Source organism: Sycon ciliatum, chromosome 13 (assembly GCF_964019385.1).
Source record: "Sycon ciliatum chromosome 13, ocSycCili1.1, whole genome shotgun sequence".
NCBI lineage: Eukaryota > Metazoa > Porifera > Calcarea > Leucosolenida > Sycettidae > Sycon > Sycon ciliatum.
In genome coordinates, this window is record NC_088655.1 from 15,499,847 (window position 1) to 15,524,990 (window position 25,144).

General features: G+C 47.9%; 1 protein-coding gene across 2 annotated transcripts; it reads left to right on the forward strand.

Moving 5' to 3' along the window:
- Positions 1 to 9,285: 9,285 nt before the first annotated feature.
- On the forward strand, positions 9,286 to 22,718 carry LOC135829368 (uncharacterized). Of its 2 annotated transcripts, none has more exons than XM_065341772.1 (7): positions 9,286 to 10,016; positions 18,241 to 18,468; positions 19,397 to 19,521; positions 19,993 to 20,087; positions 20,536 to 20,682; positions 21,053 to 21,167; positions 21,885 to 22,718. In XM_065341772.1, the coding sequence occupies exons 1-7, from the start codon at positions 9,703 to 9,705 to the stop codon at positions 22,061 to 22,063; spliced, it is 1,203 nt and encodes a 400-aa protein (XP_065197844.1). In that variant the 5' UTR covers positions 9,286 to 9,702; the 3' UTR covers positions 22,064 to 22,718. The 2 variants fall into 2 exon arrangements, with proteins under 2 accessions (XP_065197844.1, XP_065197845.1); XM_065341773.1 differs by lacking the exon at positions 9,286 to 10,016 and adding an exon at positions 14,575 to 14,709 and having other exon boundaries at positions 21,885 to 22,716.
- The last annotated feature ends 2,426 nt before the right edge of the window (positions 22,719 to 25,144 follow it).

Genomic DNA, 25,144 nt, shown 5'->3' on the forward strand with positions numbered 1-25,144 from the left:
CTCAGGTCGATGGCAGTGCGGATCATTTTTCCGTGCCTGATTTCACTGAGTGTCAAGGGAGGACGCATCTCTATGTAACTCTACGCGGCATTACCTCGGGTTGTTTCAGCTGCTCACACTAATTATCTTTCCGATCACGTTACCATGGATTTTCAATATAGTGTTTTGAGTAGCTAGCATGCAACCGGCATATGGCCCGGGAGCACATGATGTGTACAGTTATCACGGTAGTCGTCACAGGGCACACAGTAGAACAGTTGAAGAGGGAGAGCCTGATTCTAGCCAGGATAGTTTATTAGTACATACACACAATTCATTATACATTGTGAGAGCTGGAATTGGTTTTACATTGAAATTGTATGGCCATGGCCGCACCAGCCACACCAGTGGCGCCGGCCCTGCACGTTGCTGAACCGGATCCGAATGGGCCGTGTTGCTCTTGGCCTGCTCGACCAGGCTAATGGAGCATGTTGGATTAGCGGTCGCATGAAACTGGCTCAAAAGTTAGTCCGATTAACTGGTTTGAGACCGGTTTTGAAAAAATAACGATCAACCGTTTGTGGAACGGTTACGCCGGTACTTCTTCGAGTTTTTTTACACTCTTTTATTGAAATAGTGAACACCTGCAGACACATTATACCCAACAAAATAATAATATGTAGCGCGAAATAAACAGAAGGAAAATAATAATCAGTCGAGCGCTAAAAACGAACATCAGAAAAATGAAATCATAAGCCTCAAGGCGCTAAACTGCGCTTAAATTATATGGAGGGGAAAACCGGAATTCGAGAAAATAATACCATTCAAAATCATAAAGGGAGGGGAAAACCGGAAAACCGGGTGGGGGGTGGGTGGGAGGAGAATGAAACAGAACAGTAGACAAACACGCCACGGATAGTTACCGAAAGCACTCTGCAGCAGCAAAGACCATAGGAGGATATGACTCTCTGGCGGGCATCTTGAGACCGTGGCCTGTGGTGACCTCGGAGGCTGGCATGGGAGGCACGAACAAGAGAAAAGGAAATCCTTGATCTTATAAAGGCAAGAAGTGAAGAGAAGGGCTCCTTTCTCTTGTCGGCGAGCATATAGGCGAATTCTTGAATAAAGCGGAGGCGGACTTGCCGTAGCTGCCGGAAGCGCTAAACACAATTGGAGAAAACGAAGCGTTGTCAACTTTGTGGACGCGTTCTTCGTACGCAAGCCTTTTCTTGGCCGCATGCTTTCGGTAGGTAGCCGTTATGGACTGCTGGCGGTTGGAGCGGGCGTGAGGGTTGAACACCCGGATGTCCAGGAGTGCCCGTTCGAAACGTCTGCCGCAGACACCCGATGCAGCCACATCCAGGCGGGCACCATCATCGGAGATGGTGGAGCGGTGACGGAAGGTCTCACCAGTCAGCGGCCGGAGATGCGGCTCGACCTGGACGTCATGGGCCACTTCACCCGGGAGAGATGCGGTGAGATCCCATAGCTCATTATGCCGCATGGCGGGGTGGCCACCAGTTGGGCAAGACAACACGTGTTCCGGTGAGAACGCTTTGCCGCACACACATTCCGTTGGCAGGCCTGTAGGGGTCCAACAATGCCGTAGGCAGAGAGCGTCCCAGAACGCCTGCTTGTGTAGGTTGAAACCATACTGTCGAAGGGGCCAACAGGCCAACCAGCTAGCTGGAGGCGCCCTTTTCGGCAGCAAGATGCAAGGTGCGCTCTGCGGTGCTGGTGGAGGTGGCAATGACCGAGGTAACAGCTTCCTTCGCCAGGCGCCGGGACTGGGAAACAATCTCTGCTTTGGCTGTGATGGTGGCAGCCGGGACCTTCGACGGACTGATCTTGGTGGAGGATCTTCTGCATGAGATACTTGGTGATATGCATGGAGTCCTGGAACTGGGAGGCAAGGGAGGGTGGGTTGACGATCTCCAGCCCTCCATCCCTGCACGGTAGGGCCAGCATGGCACGCTCGAAGTCTCCTGGTGGGACGCGGTTGATGATAGCAGGGATGACTTTGCTACGGATTGTTTCTTCCAAGGGTGCAAGCAGGTCAGCCGTATTTGGCACTGTCCGGGCGACAAAGGACCACTTGAGGCGAACTCTCTGGCCGAAGGCAGCAACTGCTGCTTGTGGTTGGGTGCGGGCGAACTCAGCCATAACTGTGCACACGTCAGGCAGTTCAATATTCTAATTCTTGGGAGAGCTTGATTAGACTGAATTTATTGCTGACATTGCACAAGGGGTAAATCTTTGTTCTTGTTGTGAATGGAGAAAGAAGACGACCAAGGCGCTTGCGCAGAGAGAAAAAGGAGCAGAAAAAACATGGAGGACGTAGTTTAGAGGTGAGTGCGTACGTCTGGAATAATCTATGCAGACGGAAGTACTGCATAGCATAAATCTGATGACGAGAAAACCGCATCAGTCAGCAGAAACAATAAACTCGCGGCCCAGCTTCGGTGTGGGAACGCGGAAACAAACTGGGAATGAGAACACAAACTATGACGTGTACATTGGCTAGTATGCGTACTCTGAAGACTAGAGAAACTACAGTGCAAATAATCTCATGACATTGAGCATCATGTCAATGTCGTGACAATAACATCCACTTCGCGACATCACTCATTCACCTTGCCCGACATATATGCCGAACAGAATGTTGGTGATCCGAGGACGGCACCTAGGTGGCGACACCCATCCGACCGGATGTCTATGCTGGAGTCCTGGACGATTTGTAATTTTTGTAATTTTCTATTGTTTTTAATTCCCCAAAGACTTTCGCCTATCGAGGGGGTTTCCAAACTTTCCATAATACCAAAAACTGTAAAAGAAGGGATGAGCAATGGGTGAGCAAAGAAGGAGATAAAGACAAAGTCTAGGGCCGCTGAGAGCTCTGCGCTTGAACATAATGATTGTAAGCGTGCAGAACTCTGGGAAAATACATGTAAATGATGAAAAGTGTGCCAGAGATAAGCTTCTAAAGAATACGATGTGACGCTACATATTCAACGGAATTCCGCGGCAATGAAACCAATGCTTGTAGAACTGTTTTCCCCTGGCCCGGTCTAAGTACTCAGGCTTCATCAAGAGTATCGACCTTTTGGCGTTGATGTAGCAACCATAGGATGGACCTTCTCCTTCCAGGATGGGCCACCACTTATGAAGCTTGGTGAGAGTGCTTGCTGCCGTGGAATCATCTGTGAACCACGAACGTACGGCCTTGCTAGAGGCTGCACGACGGATGAGAGGCACAGTGCCCAATGCATACATCGCCATTGCGAGCGGATCGCCTTGCGTAGTCCCTTCGCAGGAGAGAATGGTCTCGCCACCAACAAACAGCCGAGATGGGACCTGTACATGTTGACGATGGTGGTGGAGAATTATGGGCACAGACGCTGGATGTTGCGAATGCATACGTACTCACTATTACGTAGCGGTTGATACGATTGAACGCATTTGATGCATCGGCTAGAAGCAAGGCCTCAGTGTCGTTATGCGCGAACGTGGATTTCATGGCACGGATGGCTGCTTCCATACCCCTCTATTGGCCTGCACACAGTTGGAGGCACCCTGTGGCTTGCTGAATCGCTGGGCCTACTACCATCATCAATATGGCCTTGCCGATAACATGTCGGACGACCTCACCAATTCCGATGGGCCGAACTCCGGGTTGCTTGTCTAAATGGATGAGCGTGAAAGCAATATAGGCCTCAAGGGAGGCAGGGTTGATGACAGTGGTCGCTATGCGATGCCCACACAGGGCGAGTGCATCGCAAAAAGCATCAGAGGCACTATGGAAGGAGGAACAGATTCTTCGCCAGCTACTGGCGTCCATGCCTGAGTGGCCGGCCGCGCCGTTGGTGTTGAGAACTGATTTCATGATGACCTCTCTCGTGATAGCTGAGACCATGATGGCATGTGGTTGTTCGGGAGGTATTCCCGGTATGAGCACTGCCTCATGGAGTGGCTCACCCGGAGGGTGCTTGGAGATGAGGACCTCTCGGACTGGTTGACCGTCAATGATGTCATTCAAGAAGTGCGTGCCTGTGGATGAGCCTTGGGAAAGCAATCGAACCGCTGCTCCGGTCTTCCCTGCCGTGATCAATGATGCAAAGTTGCGTGCCTCATTTTCCCTGACTAGCTGGATTGGAATGGGTGGAGGATTTGCTGGACTCAAGTTGCTCCTGAATTGTCCGGTTTCCCGTACTAGATCGTCCGCGTTTGCGGCATTCTACAGCGGCAATCGGCGGTTGAGGCAGTCCAGGTGTTCTTGCCGGCTGTTGGCTCCGTATGGTTTCTGCAAGATGTGTTGCGTGGCTGTTATGGCTGGCCTGATGACATAGCCTTCACCTGCACCCTCTTGCCCAAAGCGCCTGAAAAGTTGGGATAACAGTGAGACAAACTGCACCCCGACGGCTCCAAAGGGCACTAGCAACAGGTTTGGGCGGAAGTGCACCACCTCTTCATATGAGGCGGAGAGTACTTGCTGGGTGTCCGCTACGGATAGGTTCCCCAATTTCAGGTCACATTTGGCAGGTGTATACGATGGGAGTTCATGGGCCCTGGTGCTAATGTCGGGAGTGGCTCCACTGGCATTGTTGAGTGCCCTACGTCGCTCTCATCCAAAGTGGCTAGCAACTCGGCATCCAGGGTTTGACTGGACATTACGGTGGGGTGAGCACAGCCTGTGTGCTGTGTGTCGCTTCACTCACCTCGGCAGTGAGTAAGTGTTGCGCTCCAGCTGCATTGCTCAGGGGACATGTAGGCTGCGCAGCTGCTGGGGAACACTGGGTGTGTTGTGTGTTGCATCATTGGATCTCTGCACTCTGGGGCGTTGGTGGTGGGCGCATGGGGGTTGAGTCGGCCTCGCTGTCCTCATTTGCTGACCCGTGCACATGGTTGTGGTTGGTGTTCCCGTGACTGTGGGTGTGGCGGAAGCTTGGGAGTCTGGTGCTCTGTCCGGTGTAGATTGTTGCTCCTGCTCCACAGTAGTGTGGACCGCGGCGGCACTACCTCCTACCGCTGTAGCTGACCTTGCATGGTCCACAGACTGGGTCGAACTCAATAGTGTCTTGCCAGCAGTCGAGGACCACAGAGGTGTTCACGGTTGCGGTTGCTGGAGCTGGCAGCGTGGTGAGGCTACGCCTGCTGCTGAAATATCCGTTCAGAGACTGCTAAGGGTATGGGTATGGTAGCTGTAATCGTCGGTTGAGAAGACGGTTGGGATGTCGGGGAGCTGTTTCGGCAGCTGTTCTTCTTCAAGGGGACACAATTCCGACACTCTCGACTCTCCTTCATGCAATCGCACCGAACGCAGGTGCCGTTGCCGTTGCATCGGCAACAAGTGGCACCCTGCATCGGCTGGTTTGCAGGAGAGGCACGTTGAAGTTGGAAAATCCAATGAAAACTACAGAGCTCGAGAAACGCGTACCTACGTCAACATAAAAAAAACGTTTTTGAGTTTTCGAAGTACACATTGTGCCTGGAGAGCACTATAATATAAGTGGTGTTATTCAGGCACAATCTTCCTCAGCCTACTCAAGCTCAACTACTGAGGGGTGAATTCCCCGAAACACTGTGTGTTGAGCAGAGAGTGGTGCTTTCTTGCAGGTTTTCCGAGTGGAAGGTTCGATGGACTTTGCGTGTGCTCTGGATGGCAGTCGTGAGTCAGTCAAGTTAGAATTCAAGTCGGCAGGAATAGCGCAAGCTCCCACATGGGGAGCAACACGCAATTCCCCAATTGTCGCCGAAGTCGCACCAACCGGCCTCTTCTACACATTGTTGTCCCCGGCGCGGGCTTGCGAATTAGAGGGTTTGGAGGCTACAACGTTGTGAATGGCCAACGGTCCTCAGCGTTTGTTCAGCACCTCCATGAGCGACACTGACTCACGCTGCTATTTGGTGTTCACGAGGTGTTTGTCGCGCTGGAAACGGAGCATCTCTGTAAGTTTGTATCCCTGGTGCTGTTTGTACCTGGAGAGCACTATATAAGTGGTGCTCTTCGGCAGCAATCTTCCTCAGCCTACTCAAACTCAACTGATGAGGGGTGAATTCCCTGAAACACTGTGTATTGAGCAGGGAGTGGTGCTTTCTTGCAGGTTTGCCCAGTGGACGGTTCGATGGACTTCTCGTGTGCTCTGGACGGCAGTCGTGAGTCAGTCAAGTTAGAATTCAAGTCGGCAGGAATAGCGCAAGCTCCCACGTAGGGAACAACACACAATTTTTACGTTATGTCTAGGCATTCACATACTGAAATACACGAACATGATGGGATGATCTGAACCTCTCTATCCTAATGCCAAAGACCAGTGAAACTTGACCTGACCAAAGTAGCAGCACTGTGTTCGAGTGCACAAAGCAGTGGTGTTAGTGACATTCTATTCATGAGGTCAAATCTCACTGACCCTGTCTATCCCATGTTCTTTAACTTTTTTTTAATTTTTTTTACTAGAGCCACATAAACCCGTCATGTGTGAGCCATGAATAAGGGGAGTGGTGGCGTGGTAACTGCGAGTCTTCTGCTTTCGTGTATATTGCTCTGCACACTTTCGACCTCCCCGCGTACCTTGGTTACGTGTTTGGCACCTGCGTTGTGTGTGTGTGTGTCTGGGGGGGGGGGGGGGGGGGGGGTAATGCTGTTCCTGCGCCGCTATTTCAAAAGGTTTATCTTGCCGCATGCCCTGTGCCAGGCTTTACATACCAAGTTACCCAACCAAGTCAAGGTGCACAAGTGTATTGTTGATAAGCAGACCCTGACATACATGAGTACACATACATGAACATGTCGGAACTGCACAGCAACCACTAGGGCAGGCTCAGCTCTTTCAGCATCACATTGCTCTGTATAGGACAGTGTGAGAACAGCATTATTATTCATGTACAGATACATGATTCGTCACAATGTGTACTTCAAGTTCAACGTACAAATCTCTATGGTCACTTTGTACGGTACAACGAGTGCATGTCAAGTGTAACCCAAAAGCGTTTGCATGTGATCATTTGGGGCCAAAATCGATGTTCCCGCCAGGTTTCACAGTGAAAAAGTAAAACTGCTCTGGTTGCCCCATGATCCAGCCTCAAACTCAAAGCCAGAGCGTTCACATGCTCAGACCGATCCAGAACAGGTGCAGTCCCAACCTAACGTGCTGTTCTGCTGAATCCTGTTCTAGATTGTACAGACCAAACACTCTTAAAGTCTTTGTAAGACTGGTGCCCGATTTGCTGCCAAAATGTTCGAATTTGACATCACACCTACATGTAAAAGTAAACACCGTGAACACAGTTGATTGTTGTTCAGTACTACTGTTTGTGTTGTTTGTGTGTGTGTGGGGGGGGGGGGGGGGGGGTATTATGCAGAATGAATCACAGTACTATTAGCATGCCAGGTATTACTTCTGCGGCCCCTTGCTTGAGTGGTACATGGTATGAAACAGAGGGAACCACGGGCACATGTTATGGATTCACCAATTTCTGGAACAGCGACCAGAACATGCAATGGTTAGGCTAAACTTTAGCATTGAACTGACAACTGTGCATTGATGACTGCTGTAAGTCAACAACCTGAACCCGAACCCTTTGCACGTTTGGAACTGTTCCAGATCTCGTTGAATTGTTTGACACTACGTCTGTAACTCATAGCATGTGCTCCATTGTTCCCTTTTCTATTCAGCCGTCTCATCAACCAACCACATCCATAGGCGAACACTGAATACATATAGACTGATGATAGAGAGAGAAAGAGAGGGAGAGAGTCTGTGGGGCGAAGAGAGAGGGAGAGAGAGAGGGGGGGGGGGGGGGGAGAGAAAGAGAGAACTACCGTTCGTGACGGTGTTGACAAACCCTGAAGTCTGAGACATGATGACAGAGAATGTACGTGGGAGAAAGCGAGAGGGAGAGGAGTGGGGAGAGGGAATGCCACTATGCATGCAGGTTGTGACCTCCCTAAAAGGGTGATAGATAGCGTTTTGAACAACGCCCATTGTTTACTACATGCATGGACTTGACTTCCGCATTAATCGCTACCATGGCTTGTTTTCTTCAATCCAGAAAGTGATTAGTCAGTTGCATCTATCTTGGGATCGCGCGATGTGTGTCGGCCTAGTACATGTACTGGCTTGGCTTGCATCACACTTGACTGATTCAACAAGCACCCATCCCAACCCAGTGGGATAGCTACGATCGATGCTCCAATGCACTCTTGGGCCAGTTGGGGGTCCAGGTATCGTCAGTTTGACTGTCGTCTAGGGATATGTATCGTATTGAACACGGGTAGCAGCCCCCTCCACGATCACACTACACGCTATGGTGACACAAGTCTGCGACCAAGGCTGTACTGGCCTTTCAGCGCAAGACAAGCATGCAGCTACCAACTCCGAGGGAGATGGTGGAGTGGGTGGGACACACCAAGTTTTGTTATTCTATGTTTCGTGGGGGGGGGGGGGGGTGTCTGAAGATTTGTGAGTACCCATGAAACTCATGGATGGTGGGCAGGACAGTGCCCTTGTATTTTCCTGTTTTTTTGTTGTTTTTTTGTTTTTGTTTTTTTTTCTCGTTTTTTTTGCGTTTTTTCACACATACAATTGTTTTCATTTTTTGGTGTTGTGTTCTAATCATTCGCCATGCCACTGTCAATTGTATTCTGTTTGCCCGTAAAAGAGGCCTACTTACAGCCATGAAACTGAGAGTTAGAACCAAATAATAATTAGCCTTGTTCCATTGCCCACCTGACTGTGTCATATAACACGAGGTGTTTTGCGTTAATTTAAGTTCGTTTTCACTCTTTGGGCTATAACCATTCTTAAGCGCTCCGCATACTTGATAGACTGATAGGAGTATCAAGATTTTTCTCATCTCTGTTTTCTGGCGATCGCTTAGTGCGTGAAACTCGGAGTAACAACACTACACCTTTGTCATCCTCTTATTCTTGTAGGCGTACTTGTAAGTAGTAGCACATCATGTAGAGTGTACTGACTCCACACTATGATCTTCACTCTACCTAATTGAATTCGAAATGACACCTTTGCCAGGGTCTGCAAGTATTCTCGGTCTGGTCTAGAAGATAGGAATCTCTTGACTAGTAATGGCAGCTTGAAGCACGTGGTTTGCCTGAGTGATGTACCGATGCCATGGCACAGGAGCTGCAGGGTACCGATACATGTCCTTGACGGCCTGTGCTAGACACTCCAGCACTCGCGATGCGAGCCGATTGCGTTTCCTGGGTGCGGACAGCGGAATCTCCGGGCGACTACCCGCAGGCTACTCGGACTAAGGAGCTCTTTCACGCAAGACAGGGATAGTAACGCCACGAGGTAGTTGGACGAACAAGATAAGAGTATCATGGCCTGTCGATTATAATCCTGAGTCCGAAGTGTCATCATTCAAAGTGGTACCTGTACTGTCCTAGAATATGTTTGCATTTTCATCGCTCTCAACGCGTTAACGAGAAACGGATACAAATAGTTTGTTCTTTGAATCTCACTTCTGTCCAACCATCGAGGGGTGTAATTCTGTTTGACGATTCCCAGTCACAGGCGTGGTTTCTCGTCCGTACTGTTTGTGTGAGGATGCCTAGCGATCAGGTGCAGTATCTTCCTGGCCTCTAGCATTAGCAATATCATCACGCATCGGCGCAGCTTGACCAATAGGTAGGGTGCTAGAGTGTCTGATTTTCCAATACGAAATACTTCAGTCCTGAGAGCGAAGTAATTCGTTGCTGTGGCAATGATGGCGTGTTCGGAGACGAATCACTGCATCTGTAGTCAGTGGTGTGCGATGCATCACCTCCTCGTCCTAACGCTGACAGTAGTAGCTGGGAGTCACACCACTGACTCCAGCGCTGTTTCACCATCGGGTGTGCAGTTTCCTCGTGATCAGATTTCACCAGGTCCGGAGGCGGAATCCCAAGTGGGCATGGATTACAGCGGCACTACGGCTGTAACAGGACACTGGATCCGACAACAGGAGATTTCGGTCAATCGCGCAAAAGAGATTCGAGCACGGAGAGAAGTCACATCGGAGGATCGCTCCTTGAAAAAGTAAGCCAATGCCAGCACAATACAGAATATTTACACTGAAAATAGTGCGAAGAATATCGGGGGTGGGAGGTTAATGATATTGATTGTGCCGTACAGTCAGTACTAATCTTTTTGAGTTGTTCGATCCTCCGTGTCATGCCTTGCAGCCAATACGCACATACAGGTGAGATACAAACGTTCCAAATCACGTACATGACGTACGTAGCGAGGAGAAAGTGTACATACACACAGGCATTTGAGCACTACTTCGAAGTACATCAATGACCAGTTCCGATTCTCCAACTCTTACCTTGCGCTCTGGATTTGACTATCAATGCCAAGATACAAGTGTTCAAATAATTATTATAATAGTGCTGCTATACTTGTGGAAGGTGTTTGCTCCCCACAATGGAGCTCGCGCTTTTCCACCGACTTGACTTGACACTTGACTAACCCACAACTGCCATACAGAGCACACGAGGAGTCCATCGAACCCTCGACAGTGTTCCGGGGAATTCACTCCTCATCAGTTGAGCGTGAAGCCATCAGTAGGCTGAGGAAGATTGTGTCTAAAGAGAACCGCATCATAATAACAGGTTCGGTACATCTATAAAGGTGGTTTGAGGAAGATGAGTCTTGGGACATATTTGGCCAAGGACACACGTGCGTCTTACCAAACCAGCAGCCGAGCCAAATCCAATAATATTACCTGCTACAAGAAAGGGTGCGCTCCTACTTAGCTGAAGCAATCAGATCGATTGTGTTAACTTATAATCACGACGGAGAGTCACGATGAATGCGACAAGGCGAGCGACTGTGCAGCCGGCCACCTTGCTAAGCATGCAGGGAACATGTAACAGACTGTGCAGCGCTGCATCGTGGATCTACAAGACAGTCTGAGACTACAATACGGGTTTGTAGTGGTATGACTATCACACACAGAATGTCCAACCATTCCACCCTCAGCACGATAGTCCTGCTTTGGACAAAGACACAAAAGTCATTTATTCAGGAGACAATAATTGCATGTGCATGTATTGTCCCTGCATGCTTAATCGGGTGTCCTGCTTTCAATCAGACAGCTAAATGTAGCTCGGGAATCAAAATTCCCATTCCTGGCACTTGGGCACCGCCCATGGATCCATCTATCGCAACACTAGGTGGTCCTGTTATTTTCCGCTCATAATCGAATGTTTGCCTTCAACGAGTTTTGATAATGCGAGTTTGAGTAGACTTTCAGAGTAGTTTCTGCCAGCACTCGTGGTAGACTGTTTCGTTAGAAGTGCATGCCACTTCATCGTGCTGTGAAATCTCAATGAAGAGAAGCGCTGAGGATAATATTACGCACACACTCATGGCCAAGGCCAATCAAGGAGGAGGTGAGGGCGATTATAGCCAGCCATGGCAAAAAACCCAAAAAACCAAAAAACAAGTGCAAATCAGAACAACAACAATATCAGGGGTATAAAAACCAGTAAGAGCAAGGAGGGTTGCTGTCACTCGGTGTCAGATGGTCGCCCTTTGGCGTACAGTAACAACTAACTAACTAACACGTTCCATTGTGCGTCAAACCAAGAGTAAGTACTGTAGTTGTTTATCTACTCTTGGTCAAACCAAAGGAGATATTTTCTGCTGGTGTGATGATGGTTGTGTATGTATGGCTGGTCGAAGACCACTACTAGTGACTACTAGTAGTCTTCATGTCGTCACTTTCATCAATACTAGTATAGTGCAATTTTTACGCCTCTCCCCTACCACATCGGCTAGCTAAAAAAAGTATTATCAGTACCTGAGCGCATGTGTTCCATATGTCTCATCGCTGCCTTGCTGCTTTGTGCCGTCAAAATTAATGGTGTGTGTGTTTTTGTAAAAAAAAAAGTGAGTTGGTAGATGTCGTACGTCACATGTCAACACGACGTGAAATGTACTCGTCCGTCCTCGACGCACTTCAGGTTTTCAAGTGGCAACTATTTTGACCTGAAGAGATTCCATCAGTCACGATGGAGGATACTTGTGTCACGTCCGGATTCCACAGGTCTATCCTTCTGTAGTGTAGAGTGCTGAAGGAGTGGAAAAGCTCTTCACACTGGACGCACGATCCCAATCGTAGTGGATCACCGATCAGTGACAGGGGTGTCGGAAGGTGTTTTAGTGTGGTACGGTCCGCCATTAAAAGTACAATTTACTCGTGGGGGGGGGGGCGGGAGTGGTGGCTGAGCGGAAAATTTTGGAATTTTAGATCCCAGATCAGTGTATTTTGTTGCAGGATTCACGGGGTATCTGGGGCAAAAAGTGGTACGGTCAATACCGTAGTGACCGTACCGTGTGCGACGCCCCTGAGTGAGTTGTGAAAACCTCACTTATCGCCCCTCCCCCCCCCCCGAGACACACACATCATAGCACCATAGAATGGGGTTGCATTTTTGTTGTTTTTGCCATGTGATTAAGCAATCACGAGTGAAACGAGGGTTGCCTGCTGCTCCTCGTTGCTAGTCTTGAAGAAAAAAAAAATCACGCCCATCTGCTGCTGCTGCTAGCTGCCAATATTGATGCTGTCCCTGCGTTCGCCACCTCCAACTGCTGAGGTGCCTCGTGCTGTGGCACTACCACACCTTGGTCCGCCCTGCGATGATCCGGCCTCGTACTCTAGTACTCTGCTCATGCTGCCGTACTCTCGCGTTGTGGCCTCGTGGGTACGTCTTACGCTATTTGCGCTTGCCACGTGCTTATGTGGCCCGCCTTACCTGGTGGGCTCTCGCGCCTTATTTCCCATATAAGCATGGTGGTGTCTGTCATTGTGGGCGGCGCCGGGCGGCATCCGGGGACTTCGCCTCTTCCATACGTGGTATGTTTGCTCCGCCACACCGCCTGTTCTATCTTGCGTACTCGGTTAGTACTGTACCTTGGCTGAGGCTTAGTACGCGCGCTGGAGTCCTTTCGTGCCATAAAAGGAACTGCTTCCTAATATAGAGATTAGGTGCCATGAGCCCTGCTTGTAGTAAACATTGCATTAGTAGCGCTGATACCTTTATGCAAATATGGGGTATTCAGACATGGCACGTGCTTGTTGCCAGGAGACGGCCAAGGAGCGGCCAGAATAAGCAGTCAAGATCAGTCGATCTTGACCGCTTAGCCGGTCAAGAACAGCAGTCGTACAGCATCGCGCCGCACATGCGCATTTACCATTTTTCGAAGTCCTTGCCTTGGGCAACATCTCCGACGAGGACTAAAAATTCGTCTCCCTTCTCCAAAATTATTATATACTCACTACTGTCTTGAACGTCTGCAGGGAGACCAGAAACGCCAACCGACCTTGCAGCCGGTCCTGTTTCTCGCGGCGAAACGTACACAAGGGAAGCAGACCTCCACAAGTACATTTTGTACCTGCCCTAAGGCTGCAGCTTCTCAGCACTCGCATTTGAACCTTACTCTGGCAATCACCTAACTCGAAGGTCGGGTTTATTCCGAATCCGTCATATTACTGGTACTAACGTTACTACTGCCTTCACTGTACTTGAATACTTTCATCTCAAAACTGGAAAGTCCCGACCAAACAAATAACTGTTTGTGATGGTCACTGCACACAATGTGACATCAACTCATTTGCCGTCAAGGCTTTCTTTCTGTTTGAATCTCTCTACTACTGTACTGGGCCTTGTTGTTTGTGAGGTGGGCCTTGTCTGAAGCGCAATCCTACACAGTTGCGTCGGGCATGCCGCTCTGATCAGGCCCTCGGTCATGTGAGTGATCTTGCCCTCGGTCGCGACGCCCTCGGGGCTACGCCCCTTGGGCGTCGCGACCTCGGGCAAGATCACTCACAGACCTCGGGCCTGATCAGAGCATCATGCCCTCGCAACTGTGTAGGATTATGTATGTCTCGCCCGCGCATATGGGCGTACTCGTACTGCGGCCTGGGCTTTCCCCAGTACGGCTGCCCGCCATTGCATGCCAGACACCCCCATTGTTGCGCGCCTAGCCACGCGCATGGCTTTTGCCTGCTGCTCGGTTGTCAGCGATAACTACGGTTTGCCGTACGCTGCAAACCTACATAGTTCGTAACCACTGTCTTCATGTAACGAAAACACCGTGTGGAAGTTAGCCCTTGGCGGATAACGCCGGCAGAAAATTGGCAAAATTTGGTACGTTTTCTGGTATGTTTCTTCAACTTTCTTTCATGTTTGGTACGTGGATAAAGAAGAGGAGCAGAAACCAAAGTACGGCAGATATTGATTCCTCAGTACAGCTGTTTCCATGCCTTAGAAATCGAACCATGCGTTCCAAAGGGTTTAACTAACTTATGTTTCTTTCTACACGTATCGCTATCGTCATTGGACATCAACATTCTACATTCACATGGTGAATGTTAATGAATACTGCAAACACTAACCAGCACCGTCGATGGTCTCTTGAATATGCCACTGCAGTTCTAATCAGATAGGGCAGCGCGCGCGGGCACTCGCGCAGGCGTAATGCAGTGGCTGGCAGCTAGCTAGCTAGCTGCATGTAAAATACATGATCATTCGATTCTTGCTTGAAGCCTGCTGCACACCGTGGTACATGATACAGTCGTTCAGTGCTTGGTCCCCGATTTCGGAGCAGTTGTCGCAATTCGTCTGCAAGCTTGATTGATGACGCTAGCCCAGATCGTTCACAAGTCTCGCCAGCCACCTAGCACGCAAGCAGGAAAGCAGGCAGGTGTTCCAGCCGAAGAAAGGTGTGTGTCGTCTTTGGAACGCAATTTAAGGAGAGACAATTGCCAACTACATTCAGATCTCTAGGAGGTTGCGACGTACAAGGAAGACACAAAAGGAGCGTGTTGAAGTGGAATCTAGTGCAGTGTCCGCTATGAACCTGGTTCTATCACAAGGTGTGGAAGTTTGCTGTTATAATAATGCATGCATGTACATGTATGTTATCATTCAGTGAGTATTTTGCAGTAAAAACAAACAGACACTGTGGAACAAAAATCTAGAAATTTGAATCCCAATGGGAAAGCTGGTGATTGATGGCTTAGATCTTGAGTCTCCAATTGTAATCTGCACTTCATAAGACTGTGACTCTGCACTATGAACGTGTGCATTATGTACGAGTTGATGCACGTCACCACCTACTGCAGGCGCAACGCTGAATGAACTAACTTCACTCGCAGAGGACATTCAGCGGCCATAGGTTTACTTCTAGGAGGCTTTAATAGCGTTGGTGAAGCATAAGCTGACACTACTTGACGCGACATAGACAGCACAGGACGAGTCACGACCCAGTTATATTCAATGAAGCATGCAACTGGAACTGATAACTTTGAGGGAGGGAAAAAGGGTAAGGTCTGAAGAAAGGAAGAATCCTGAGTCCTGGTGGTAATCAATCTGATTGATTAGGACACTAGGAGCCGGGGACCTTGGCTGTAGGCCAATGTCAATGACGATGTACCCCTACATTGTCACTTTTAAGCCAACGTGTAACTGTAGTGTACAAGTAGCTTCGACCCTATCCTCCTCCATTCCACCAGCTGCTCACCACACCTATACCCTGGGTGATTCTTTTCTTATCATATTTCACTGCTCTAGCCTACACAGCACTCCACGGTCCATCTATTATATTTTCGGTTGCTTGCCTTTAGTTGCTCAACCTGATGATGGTGAAGGAGACCGGAGAAAGTGTTGTACAGCAGAGGAGTCCGGGAGATCATAGTTTTACTGTGCGTGCTGAGATCGTATGATGTGTACACTGTTTCAGTACTTCCAAGTAAATGACTGCATTTGTGCGTGAACATTCGTAGACATGTGTTTCCTCTGAAAGTTGTCAGTACAACCATGTACATAATATTGCAAATCAGGAAGGTGGAGTCCTTCACAATGCAGTACAGTGTTTGTTGCACTGGAAAGTCCTGTTGACGGTTGTGAGGCTCGTCATTCTGACCGTGATTGTGTCTGAAGTTTGAAGTTCGAAGCAAGGAAGGCCGAGAACGGTTGTGCATCGTTAACCTTAATTTGGCCGTCACAAGAATTCAGCGTATTCTTGCAGTTTTTTTCTTATGTTTCGGCTTGTATTGGACCAATTAAGCATGTTTATAAGTTTGACCTCAATATGTCCATGCGTTATGGAAATATTTATATGTTCCCAAAAGGGAACGTTGGCCGGATCGCGTACCGAAAAGACCCTGGTTTTTATGAAGGGAAGATGCAATATGATATAATGGATTATGTTGCATTCTAAGTGTTTGTGGAGCAATGCAAACATGAACAAGCAGTAGTGGAGAAGAAAAAATATGTAATAGTCGTCAAGGAGTGTCCAGCAATGTTTCTTAGTGTTTTCGTCTGCTACCGTTCGCGTCTCGTATACACCGTCGTATTCGATCCACGATCGAAATGCAGTCGAACTCCACACTTAGAACAGTAACATATCGTGGTTTGTCTGCACCATTTACAACGACATTGTGTTGTCCACATTCTGTGTTGTCAAACGCCCTTATATTGCACATCAACAGCAAGACACTGGTGGTTCTGGGCGGGGTCGGCTATAATAAAATAGGACGGCGATCTCGGGATGAAACTGGATGTAGGACGTCGGCTTGGCGCTCGCCGCTGCTTGAAAAATTGGCACTCTCAGATCAGTTGTAGGACTGTGGAGCCAGACAAAAAGAATTACAATGAATCTCTCAAGATTGTCGGTCTCCGAGCTAATGTGGGCCTTGTCCGTATCGCGGGTATCGCGCGGTACTTACTCGTCAAATAGTGTTTAGAGATGTACAGGGTATGTATATCTCGCGATTGGCAAGTGGGTGATGCTGTAGTGATCTCGTGGTGATCGTGAAGGGATTTGTCCAGTTCAATTTCAGGACGCCTATCGTAAACACCAGCCTATTTCACCCAAAGCGTTGCTCCAGCGGGTTGGCGTTTTTTTGCCGTCGTACTCACTATCAACAGGACAGGCACCAACATCATCATCCTCTCCATTCGTCACCTGGTAGTTGTCTAGGTCCATATATCTTGCAAGTTCGATGAAATCCTTATCATCCGTTGAATCATCTGAATATTACTCTATTTCATCGTCCATGTTCAGATCAACGAGAGTGGTGAGAACACATGCTCTTTCCCTGGGCACAGCAAATTCACTGCATCAGAATCACTGAATCATTAGCACCATGCAGTGAACTGAGTTGTGAATTTGCAGTGCTCAGGGAAGGAGCAAGTGTGCTCACCACTTCTTTTCGAGTTATGAAGCTGCAGGATGCCTTACCCCTATAGCGCTTACGTTCAGATTGCCAGTAATCGGTGGCGCTATGACTAGGTCCTGAAGTGTGTTGGAGTTCTCAACAATGTCCTTACCTTCCATTGGAATCACTTTTGAGTCCCTCAGAAAGGACTCTGCTACTGTAAAAATTTCCCTCTGCCATACCTAATTACAGCTAAAGCGATATTTTCTGACAAAAATGCAACCGCGCGGAGGAAAAAATCATCGAAAGTCCAGGAGAACGGCATGAAGCATCCATACTTTGCTGAATATTGTTCAAGTGAATCTTGTTACACAGAAGAAAACCTACTTCAGAAGTATATCCCTTTGGAGACTGTTTAGCAATCTTTACTTTGGCAAATGTCAGGCTCGCAAAGCATTGCTGTATTCCGCATGTCAGTGAATCACAAATATATCACCAAATTTGGTTACCATGGAGACGGTCCAATCACCATCAAAACATCAAAAAGGCTCCATCAGTTATATATCAACGTTTACGGATGTTACAAACAAGACATATGCGCTAGATATACTGGTTCCTGAAATCTGGTGAAAATGAGGTATATCTGGGTCTCGGATCAGGCCAATGTTCCCTTTTGGGAACATCGAAGAAAGACGGCGGGTTTCTATGTGCCATGACCAAATTTCCGGTGAATCTTCAGGCCAGTTGGGTGGTTATAGTAGCAGAGTGCACTTCTTACATTTGGAATAGTCTGATAAAGACTGTTTTTCACACCAGAATTCTCAATTTCTGAAGTACGGCCGAATTCCGAAAATTCACCACATTTCGCGTTATATACCGATACTCGAAAATTTCAAAAGCCTGACAAATATTCCAAGATTCATGATCATCAGCCTTCTAGATATGTATATAAACAGAAAATGCGGAGGAAAAATGAATTTCCCTTGACCAAATCGCATGCGGAAAGATATGTTCCCTTTTGGGAACATTGGCCTGATTTAAGGATTTAAGGTTTTTGGGTGCATTCTCTGATATTTTTGTATTCTAATCCAGCTCGTCTCCACGTGAACGCCGAAGCAGCCAAGGAGGTCAGCAACACCGGCAGCAAGGTCAGAGTGGCAGTACGTCACCATCGCCTGCACTGGACCACAGCAGCTGCTTCCGAACACTGGTGGCTGCGCGGTACATTCCCGTGTATGGTACTGTGCGCCATCAGCGACTGACATGCTACACAGGTGCACCATACTCAGCGGGGAACCCGTGGTGCAATACTACAGTCCAGTGAGTGTCCTCATCATGAATTCAATCATGACTTAACTACTTAATTCGAACACATATACCGCTTGATAAGAATTTTCCTCAAATGTGAAAAAGTTAGCAAACACATAAATGCATTGGCGACAAGTAAAAGGCATAATGTAATTCCCCCGACTGTAGTCGCACATCTGACTGCAAATCCCATGACGCAGCTCTCCAGATCAAGATCTGGGTCGTCTTCACCCGGCCGGTAGAGCCGAGTCAAACGAGCTCGTACTGTCGGTGCTGAGAGGCGGGCTCACACATGGCAAGCTCCCCATGTCTCGCCTCTAAGACGAAGTGAATAAAGTAGCAGCATACAGGCCGAAGATAAAAAATATCCCAACCAAGAGGAGAAACTGTGCGGTAGCTACAACAATGTACTTCTATTTTATTGAGGATGCAAACTACAAACATGAGAGAGAGAGAGAGATTTAATTTATGTGAAAGGCACATGACGTAAAAGGTAAAGGTGTTCAGAACATTTTTCTCGTTATGTTCTTGTTTATCTCGCTCTCATGTTTGTAGTTATGCATCCTCAATGAAAAAGATGGTCACCGCACAGTTTGTCCTCTCGATTGCAATTATTATTTTACAAATTGTTATCTCCGAAACTCTTGTTTAGACAATTGTTAAACACACTAATACTAGTTAGCGACGCGGAGACAATAATTTAATGGTAGCAATGAATAATCCACTGATGAGAGTGACAAGAAAATCGATTTTGGTTAAACCTCTTTTGAGACTTCTTTTTTGTGTGATATGACCGCGAAACTAATATTACTCATTGCTATCGTTAAACACACTGCTTACAAAACTGCCAAATGTGAAACAGCTAGCAAAAACACATTTCCCTGGCGACAAGTAGTGTATACGGGCTAAGACGCTGATTGTATCTGCTACGATGTTGCAGGTTTTCACGGCAAATTCTGCGCTACCAGCAGCGAACGGAAACAACAACCAGGTGCTGCCCCGGTTGGTCGACGGAATCAGCACACTCGTCAACAACACCCAGCTCTGTGTCGGAATGCTCATTACGTGAGTAGGTATTATGCTCGATGAGCTGTTGACTGCGCCCTTTTGCAGGATAATATCTTGTAAAATGGTGGTCAACAGCACATCGCTAGAAAAGTACATGTAGAGTCTTGAATCATTATTCTGTGCAGAGCCTGCGCATGCACACTAGCACATTGCGGACTCATTGCTTCGCTGCTGCCTGAGCTTATGCCTTACTGTATGCCTTTATGCCCTTACTTTATGAAATAGTGATTGCGACTTCGGCGATGGTTTTTTTAGGAATGGGTTTGCTCCCACACTGGAGCTCGCGCTATTCCGCCGACTTCACTTGACACTTGACTGACTCACGACTGCCATCCACCTTACTTTATGCCTTACTTTATCATGGAGTAGATTGTTGAAGACCTCAATGGCAACATCTTTGGCCGCACAACAGTGCATATTGTATACGCATGACCACCGTCGACGCTCTGTCTTCTCCACACTGTGTAGATCCTGATGAACAACCGACAGTTGCTGCACCAGTCACGCTATCCCCAGTAGATGTGATCCAGACCTCTACCTCTGGTGGACCCTCTACAGCTCTGGTAAGCACCGGTCTATGGAAGTGGTAGTAGTTGCACGTATGCAGCACGCATGAAGCAGAAGAGCAGAAGCAAGTTGCGTTAGCATACCGGAGGTAGTTGTTATCATATCTGAGCTGAGACTGGCATTTAAATCAGGAATTGGAGGGAAAATGTCAGAAGGTATACTGTTGACTGTGGCCCCACACTGGTATGATTTTAGTGTACCTTATTTTTCCAGAGGATGAGCCGCACTCAGATTGTTTTTCACAAAATACAGACATCTATCCCGTTTATCACTGTTATTTGACCATCGTGTATGTACATGTAGTATAAGCTGCAGCGACTTTTTTTGGCTGAGTTACTGGTGTTGAAAGTGCGGCTTATACTCTGGAAAATACAGTAGGTCTACGTAGTCTATGTGTCCCAGTACCCCAGCTGATGGAGTAATCTCCTTTTGTCCTGCAAACAGACAGTGGATACTCACCATGAACTGCGAAGACTGCGGCGTAGAGTTCGCCAACTGGAAATGGAGCAGGGAGTGATGATCGAACGTCTCCATCGAGAAATCAGCCTGGTTCAGACTATGCAGCAGCAACTCTCCCAGGCCCTGGAGACTGTGAGTTGTTAATTAATATCCTGCTGGCATTGCTGCAGAGACAAGTAAAGGAACGTGTGGTGCATTGTACACTTATACCTCGTTTATCCTGGCAGTCCGGGACCGGGCACTGCCCATAACTTTCATCTGTCCGTATCTCCGAATCACATACATTTTGAGGAGGAAGGCCGTAGATATGGCATATGACGTCACTATTTCCACACAAAAGTGACAAAAGAGTAGTAATATTTCCACTAAAACTCGCCCAAAGGGTACCTGGTAGACCGAAGCGCCCGTAACTTCGGGGTCCGGATAACCGAGGTATGAGTGTACATGTACATGACATATGTGCATGTGTTTGTGTGCTTGTCATGTGCTTCCATGTATGCAGGCTATCCAGCAAGAGAATGCACATGTTGATTGTACTCTGGAGTTGCAGTACACCCAGTCCGACTACTTGCATTGCAGGAACAAAACGCGAACAATGGAAGCACAGATGGTCAGAGGTGAGTTGGTCATAAACAACAAGCATACTGTTTATTTCACTCCGCTTTAGCTGCATCTGCGCTTTGATCATTGAATGGTAGTGGCGTTCCTACTAGTACGGATGCGGATAACTCGACCTCTGGCAGAGTCTGACGCAAATCGTGAATATTTTACTTCACAGGCGGAGGTGGTGGTGGAGGTGGTGGCGGTGGTGGTGGTGGTGGTGGTGGTGGTGGTGGTGGTGGTGGTGGTGGTGGTGGTGGTGGTGGTGGTGGTGGTGGTTGGGATGGTGGTTGGGATGGTGGTTTAGGTGGGGACAGGCATAATCATCAAAACCTCATAAACTAGAGTGTTGGTTTTCTGGAGTATGATAATGCAAGGTACACGACTCAAATGAAAAGCACCAGGTAATACTCCTCTTTCAACTTGTGCTCACTGCTCAAACTTCCCCTCCAAATGCATGTAGGTTACTCATCGAGAATCAGTTTAGCCTCCACCATTACACGTCATGTGAAATTTGCCGGCAAGAAAATGTGTACCTTGGCTGATTTACTTACTAAATTGCAATACAGATATGAGAGAACGGAGACAGACAACACTGCAAAAATCACTTTGCCCTACAGGACCAACAACTTTCACTCATGTACCCTTGTACCCTTTACACCTGTCCTTGGACTATAGCCCCAATGCAGATGTTCTCACTTTCAATCATGTCCTTTTTGCCTTGTGACTTGCAGAAGAAGCAGTGAAAAAGTACCACGGCCCGTTTCCACCTCGTGACCCGTGCCATGGCTTGCAGTGTGAGGGCTATCCGGAGGCGATCTGCCTGCTGCAGGACAGTGGCTGCTGCCAACGACCCAGCATTGTATGGCTGGACCTTACTGGTGATTATGTCACGTGTGGATCCAATCAATGACGTCATCCACAATAGTATGGATGTGCTTTCATTCTTCAGTGTGGCACAAAGACAATTGGAAATATTACTACCGAAGTACACCTAATACAGATCTTCCACAAGTAACGCCTTATGCCACCACCCGTTGATGATTTCAGATGTTAGGTAGCAGCATCATTTCAAGGCAGGTGCAAACAGTCACCAAACGCTATTCAGTATGCTTTCGATGCTGTCTGTGAGAACGTTGATATTAATGAACCACTATCAATATTCATACTAAATACGGTGTGCATGCACTGAGCAGCTGCATGTTGCAAATGATGCCTTTTATAAGTTGCTGGCCATCAGCACTGCACAAACACCAGCAGGAACAACGCAAGTGAGCTATGCCTATCAAGAAACTTGGTTTGACTTGAATTTCATGAAGGCTGGTGTATCTTTTATAACACCTGCTCTACGGATTATGTTGTGCACAATGCTGGAGATGTTCAGATCGCGATACACTAGCACAGAGTGTTTCGTGGTCTTGGCTGTTGAGTTGTGGATTATGACGTCAGGGAATCCGCATCGAATAAGCCTAGCAGTGTCTAAAATATCAAGAGAAAATAGGCTAAGGGGAGCTTTCAAACTCAGCTTTGTACTCTTCTTGTCTCTTGCTTACAGTTCACGTATTTCTAAATAAAATGCAGGGAGGAGTGAACCTCAATGACGTAACAGCTTTTGTGTTTGTTGCTCTTCGACATGACTGTAGTCATGAGTCACAATAATTATCATGACATCATGACACAGACATGCATCCTGGTCACTGGGGATAAATTATACTAGTAAAGTGGTAGACCATTTTGAGAACGGATTTATTCACAACACCAATATCGTGAAACCTTGAAGTAATACCCAAAGCAAAAAGGCAACACAATTCGGAAATAAACAGACACTCAGACAACTACTAGTACGTCAAGTAGTATTTGAATTTTTTATCGCCGGGTTCATCTCCTGTATCTGTGGTGTTCTTCCTTCTTTCCGTGTCAATGTGTCATGTTGAATCAAAATTGCGCTTCCCAGTAAGTATGTGTATGTATGTATATTTTTATTTGAATTCGCAAGTACACACGGGCTACAAGCCCAATTACATGGAAGCGAATGCCATAATGAGGCCAATTAAGAAAGAAAAAAGGTGGAGGAAGGAGGAGGACGGTAGCAAAGCAACAGGGAGGACAATTCAGGACCAAAATCAACAATTGCACAAATGTGAGAGCACCTGAGACCGAGGGTACCTGTGGAGCGATAAAATGCCAAGCAAACAGAAGAAAGGAAATCACAAGCCAATACAGAAGTAGAAGACCTGCAGAATCAGATACAACACCCAACAACACCCATCAACACCCATCAACACCCATCAACACCCATCAACACCCAACAACACCTATCAACAACCATCAACACCCATCAACACCCAACAACACCCATCAACACCCATCAACACCCATCAACACCCAACAACACCCAACAACACCCAACAACACCCATCAACACCCATCAACACCCATCAACACCCAACAACACCCATCAACACCCATCAACACCCATCAACACCCATCAACACCCATCAACACCCATCAACACCCAACAACACCCAACAACACCCAACAACACCCATCAACACCCATCAACACCCAACAACACCCATCAACACCCATCAACACCCATCAACACCCATCAACACCCATCAACACCCAACAACACCCATCAACACCCATCAACACCCAACAACACCCAACAACACCCATCAACACCCAACAACACCCAACAACACCCATCAACACCCATCAACACCCATCAACACCCAACAACACCCAACAACACCCATCAACACCCATCAACACCCATCAACACCCATCAACACCCAACAACACCCATCAACACCCATCAACACCCATCAACACCCATCAACACCCATCAACACCCATCAACACCCATCAACACCCATCAACACCCATCAACACCCATCAACACCCATCAACACCCATCAACACCCAACAACACCCAACAACACCCAACAACACCCATCAACACCCATCAACACCCAACAACACCCATCAACACCCATCAACACCCAACAACACCCAACAACACCCATCAACACCCATCAACACCCAACAACACCCAACAACACCCATCAACACCCATCAACACCCAACAACACCCAACAACACCCAACAACACCCATCAACACCCATCAACACCCAACAACACCCAACAACACCCATCAACACCCATCAACACCCAACAACACCCATCAACACCCATCAACACCCATCAACACCCATCAACACCCATCAACACCCATCAACACCCAACAACACCCAACAACACCCAACAACACCCATCAACACCCATCATTACCCATCAACACCCATCAACACCCATCAACACCCAACAACACCCAACAACACCCAACAACACCCAACAACACCCAACAACACCCATCAACACCCATCAACACCCATCAACACCCAACAACACCCAACAACACCCAACAACACCCATCAACACCCATCAACACCCAACAACACCCATCAACACCCATCAACACCCATCAACACCCAACAACACCCAACAACACCCATCAACACCCATCAACACCCATCAACACCCATCAACACCCAACAACACCCAACAACACCCAACAACACCCATCAACACCCATCAACACCCAACAACACCCATCAACACCCATCAACACCCAACAACACCCAACAACACCCATCAACACCCATCAACACCCAACAACACCCAACAACACCCATCAACACCCATCAACACCCAACAACACCCATCAACACCCATCAACACCCATCAACACCCATCAACACCCAACAACACCCAACAACACCCATCAACACCCATCAACACCCATCAACACCCAACAACACCCATCAACACCCATCAACACCCAACAACACCCAACAACACCCAACAACACCCAGCAACACCCAACAACACCCAACAACACCCAACAACACCCATCAACACCCAACAACACCCAACAACACCCATCAACACCCATCAACACCCAACAACACCCATCAACACCCATCAACA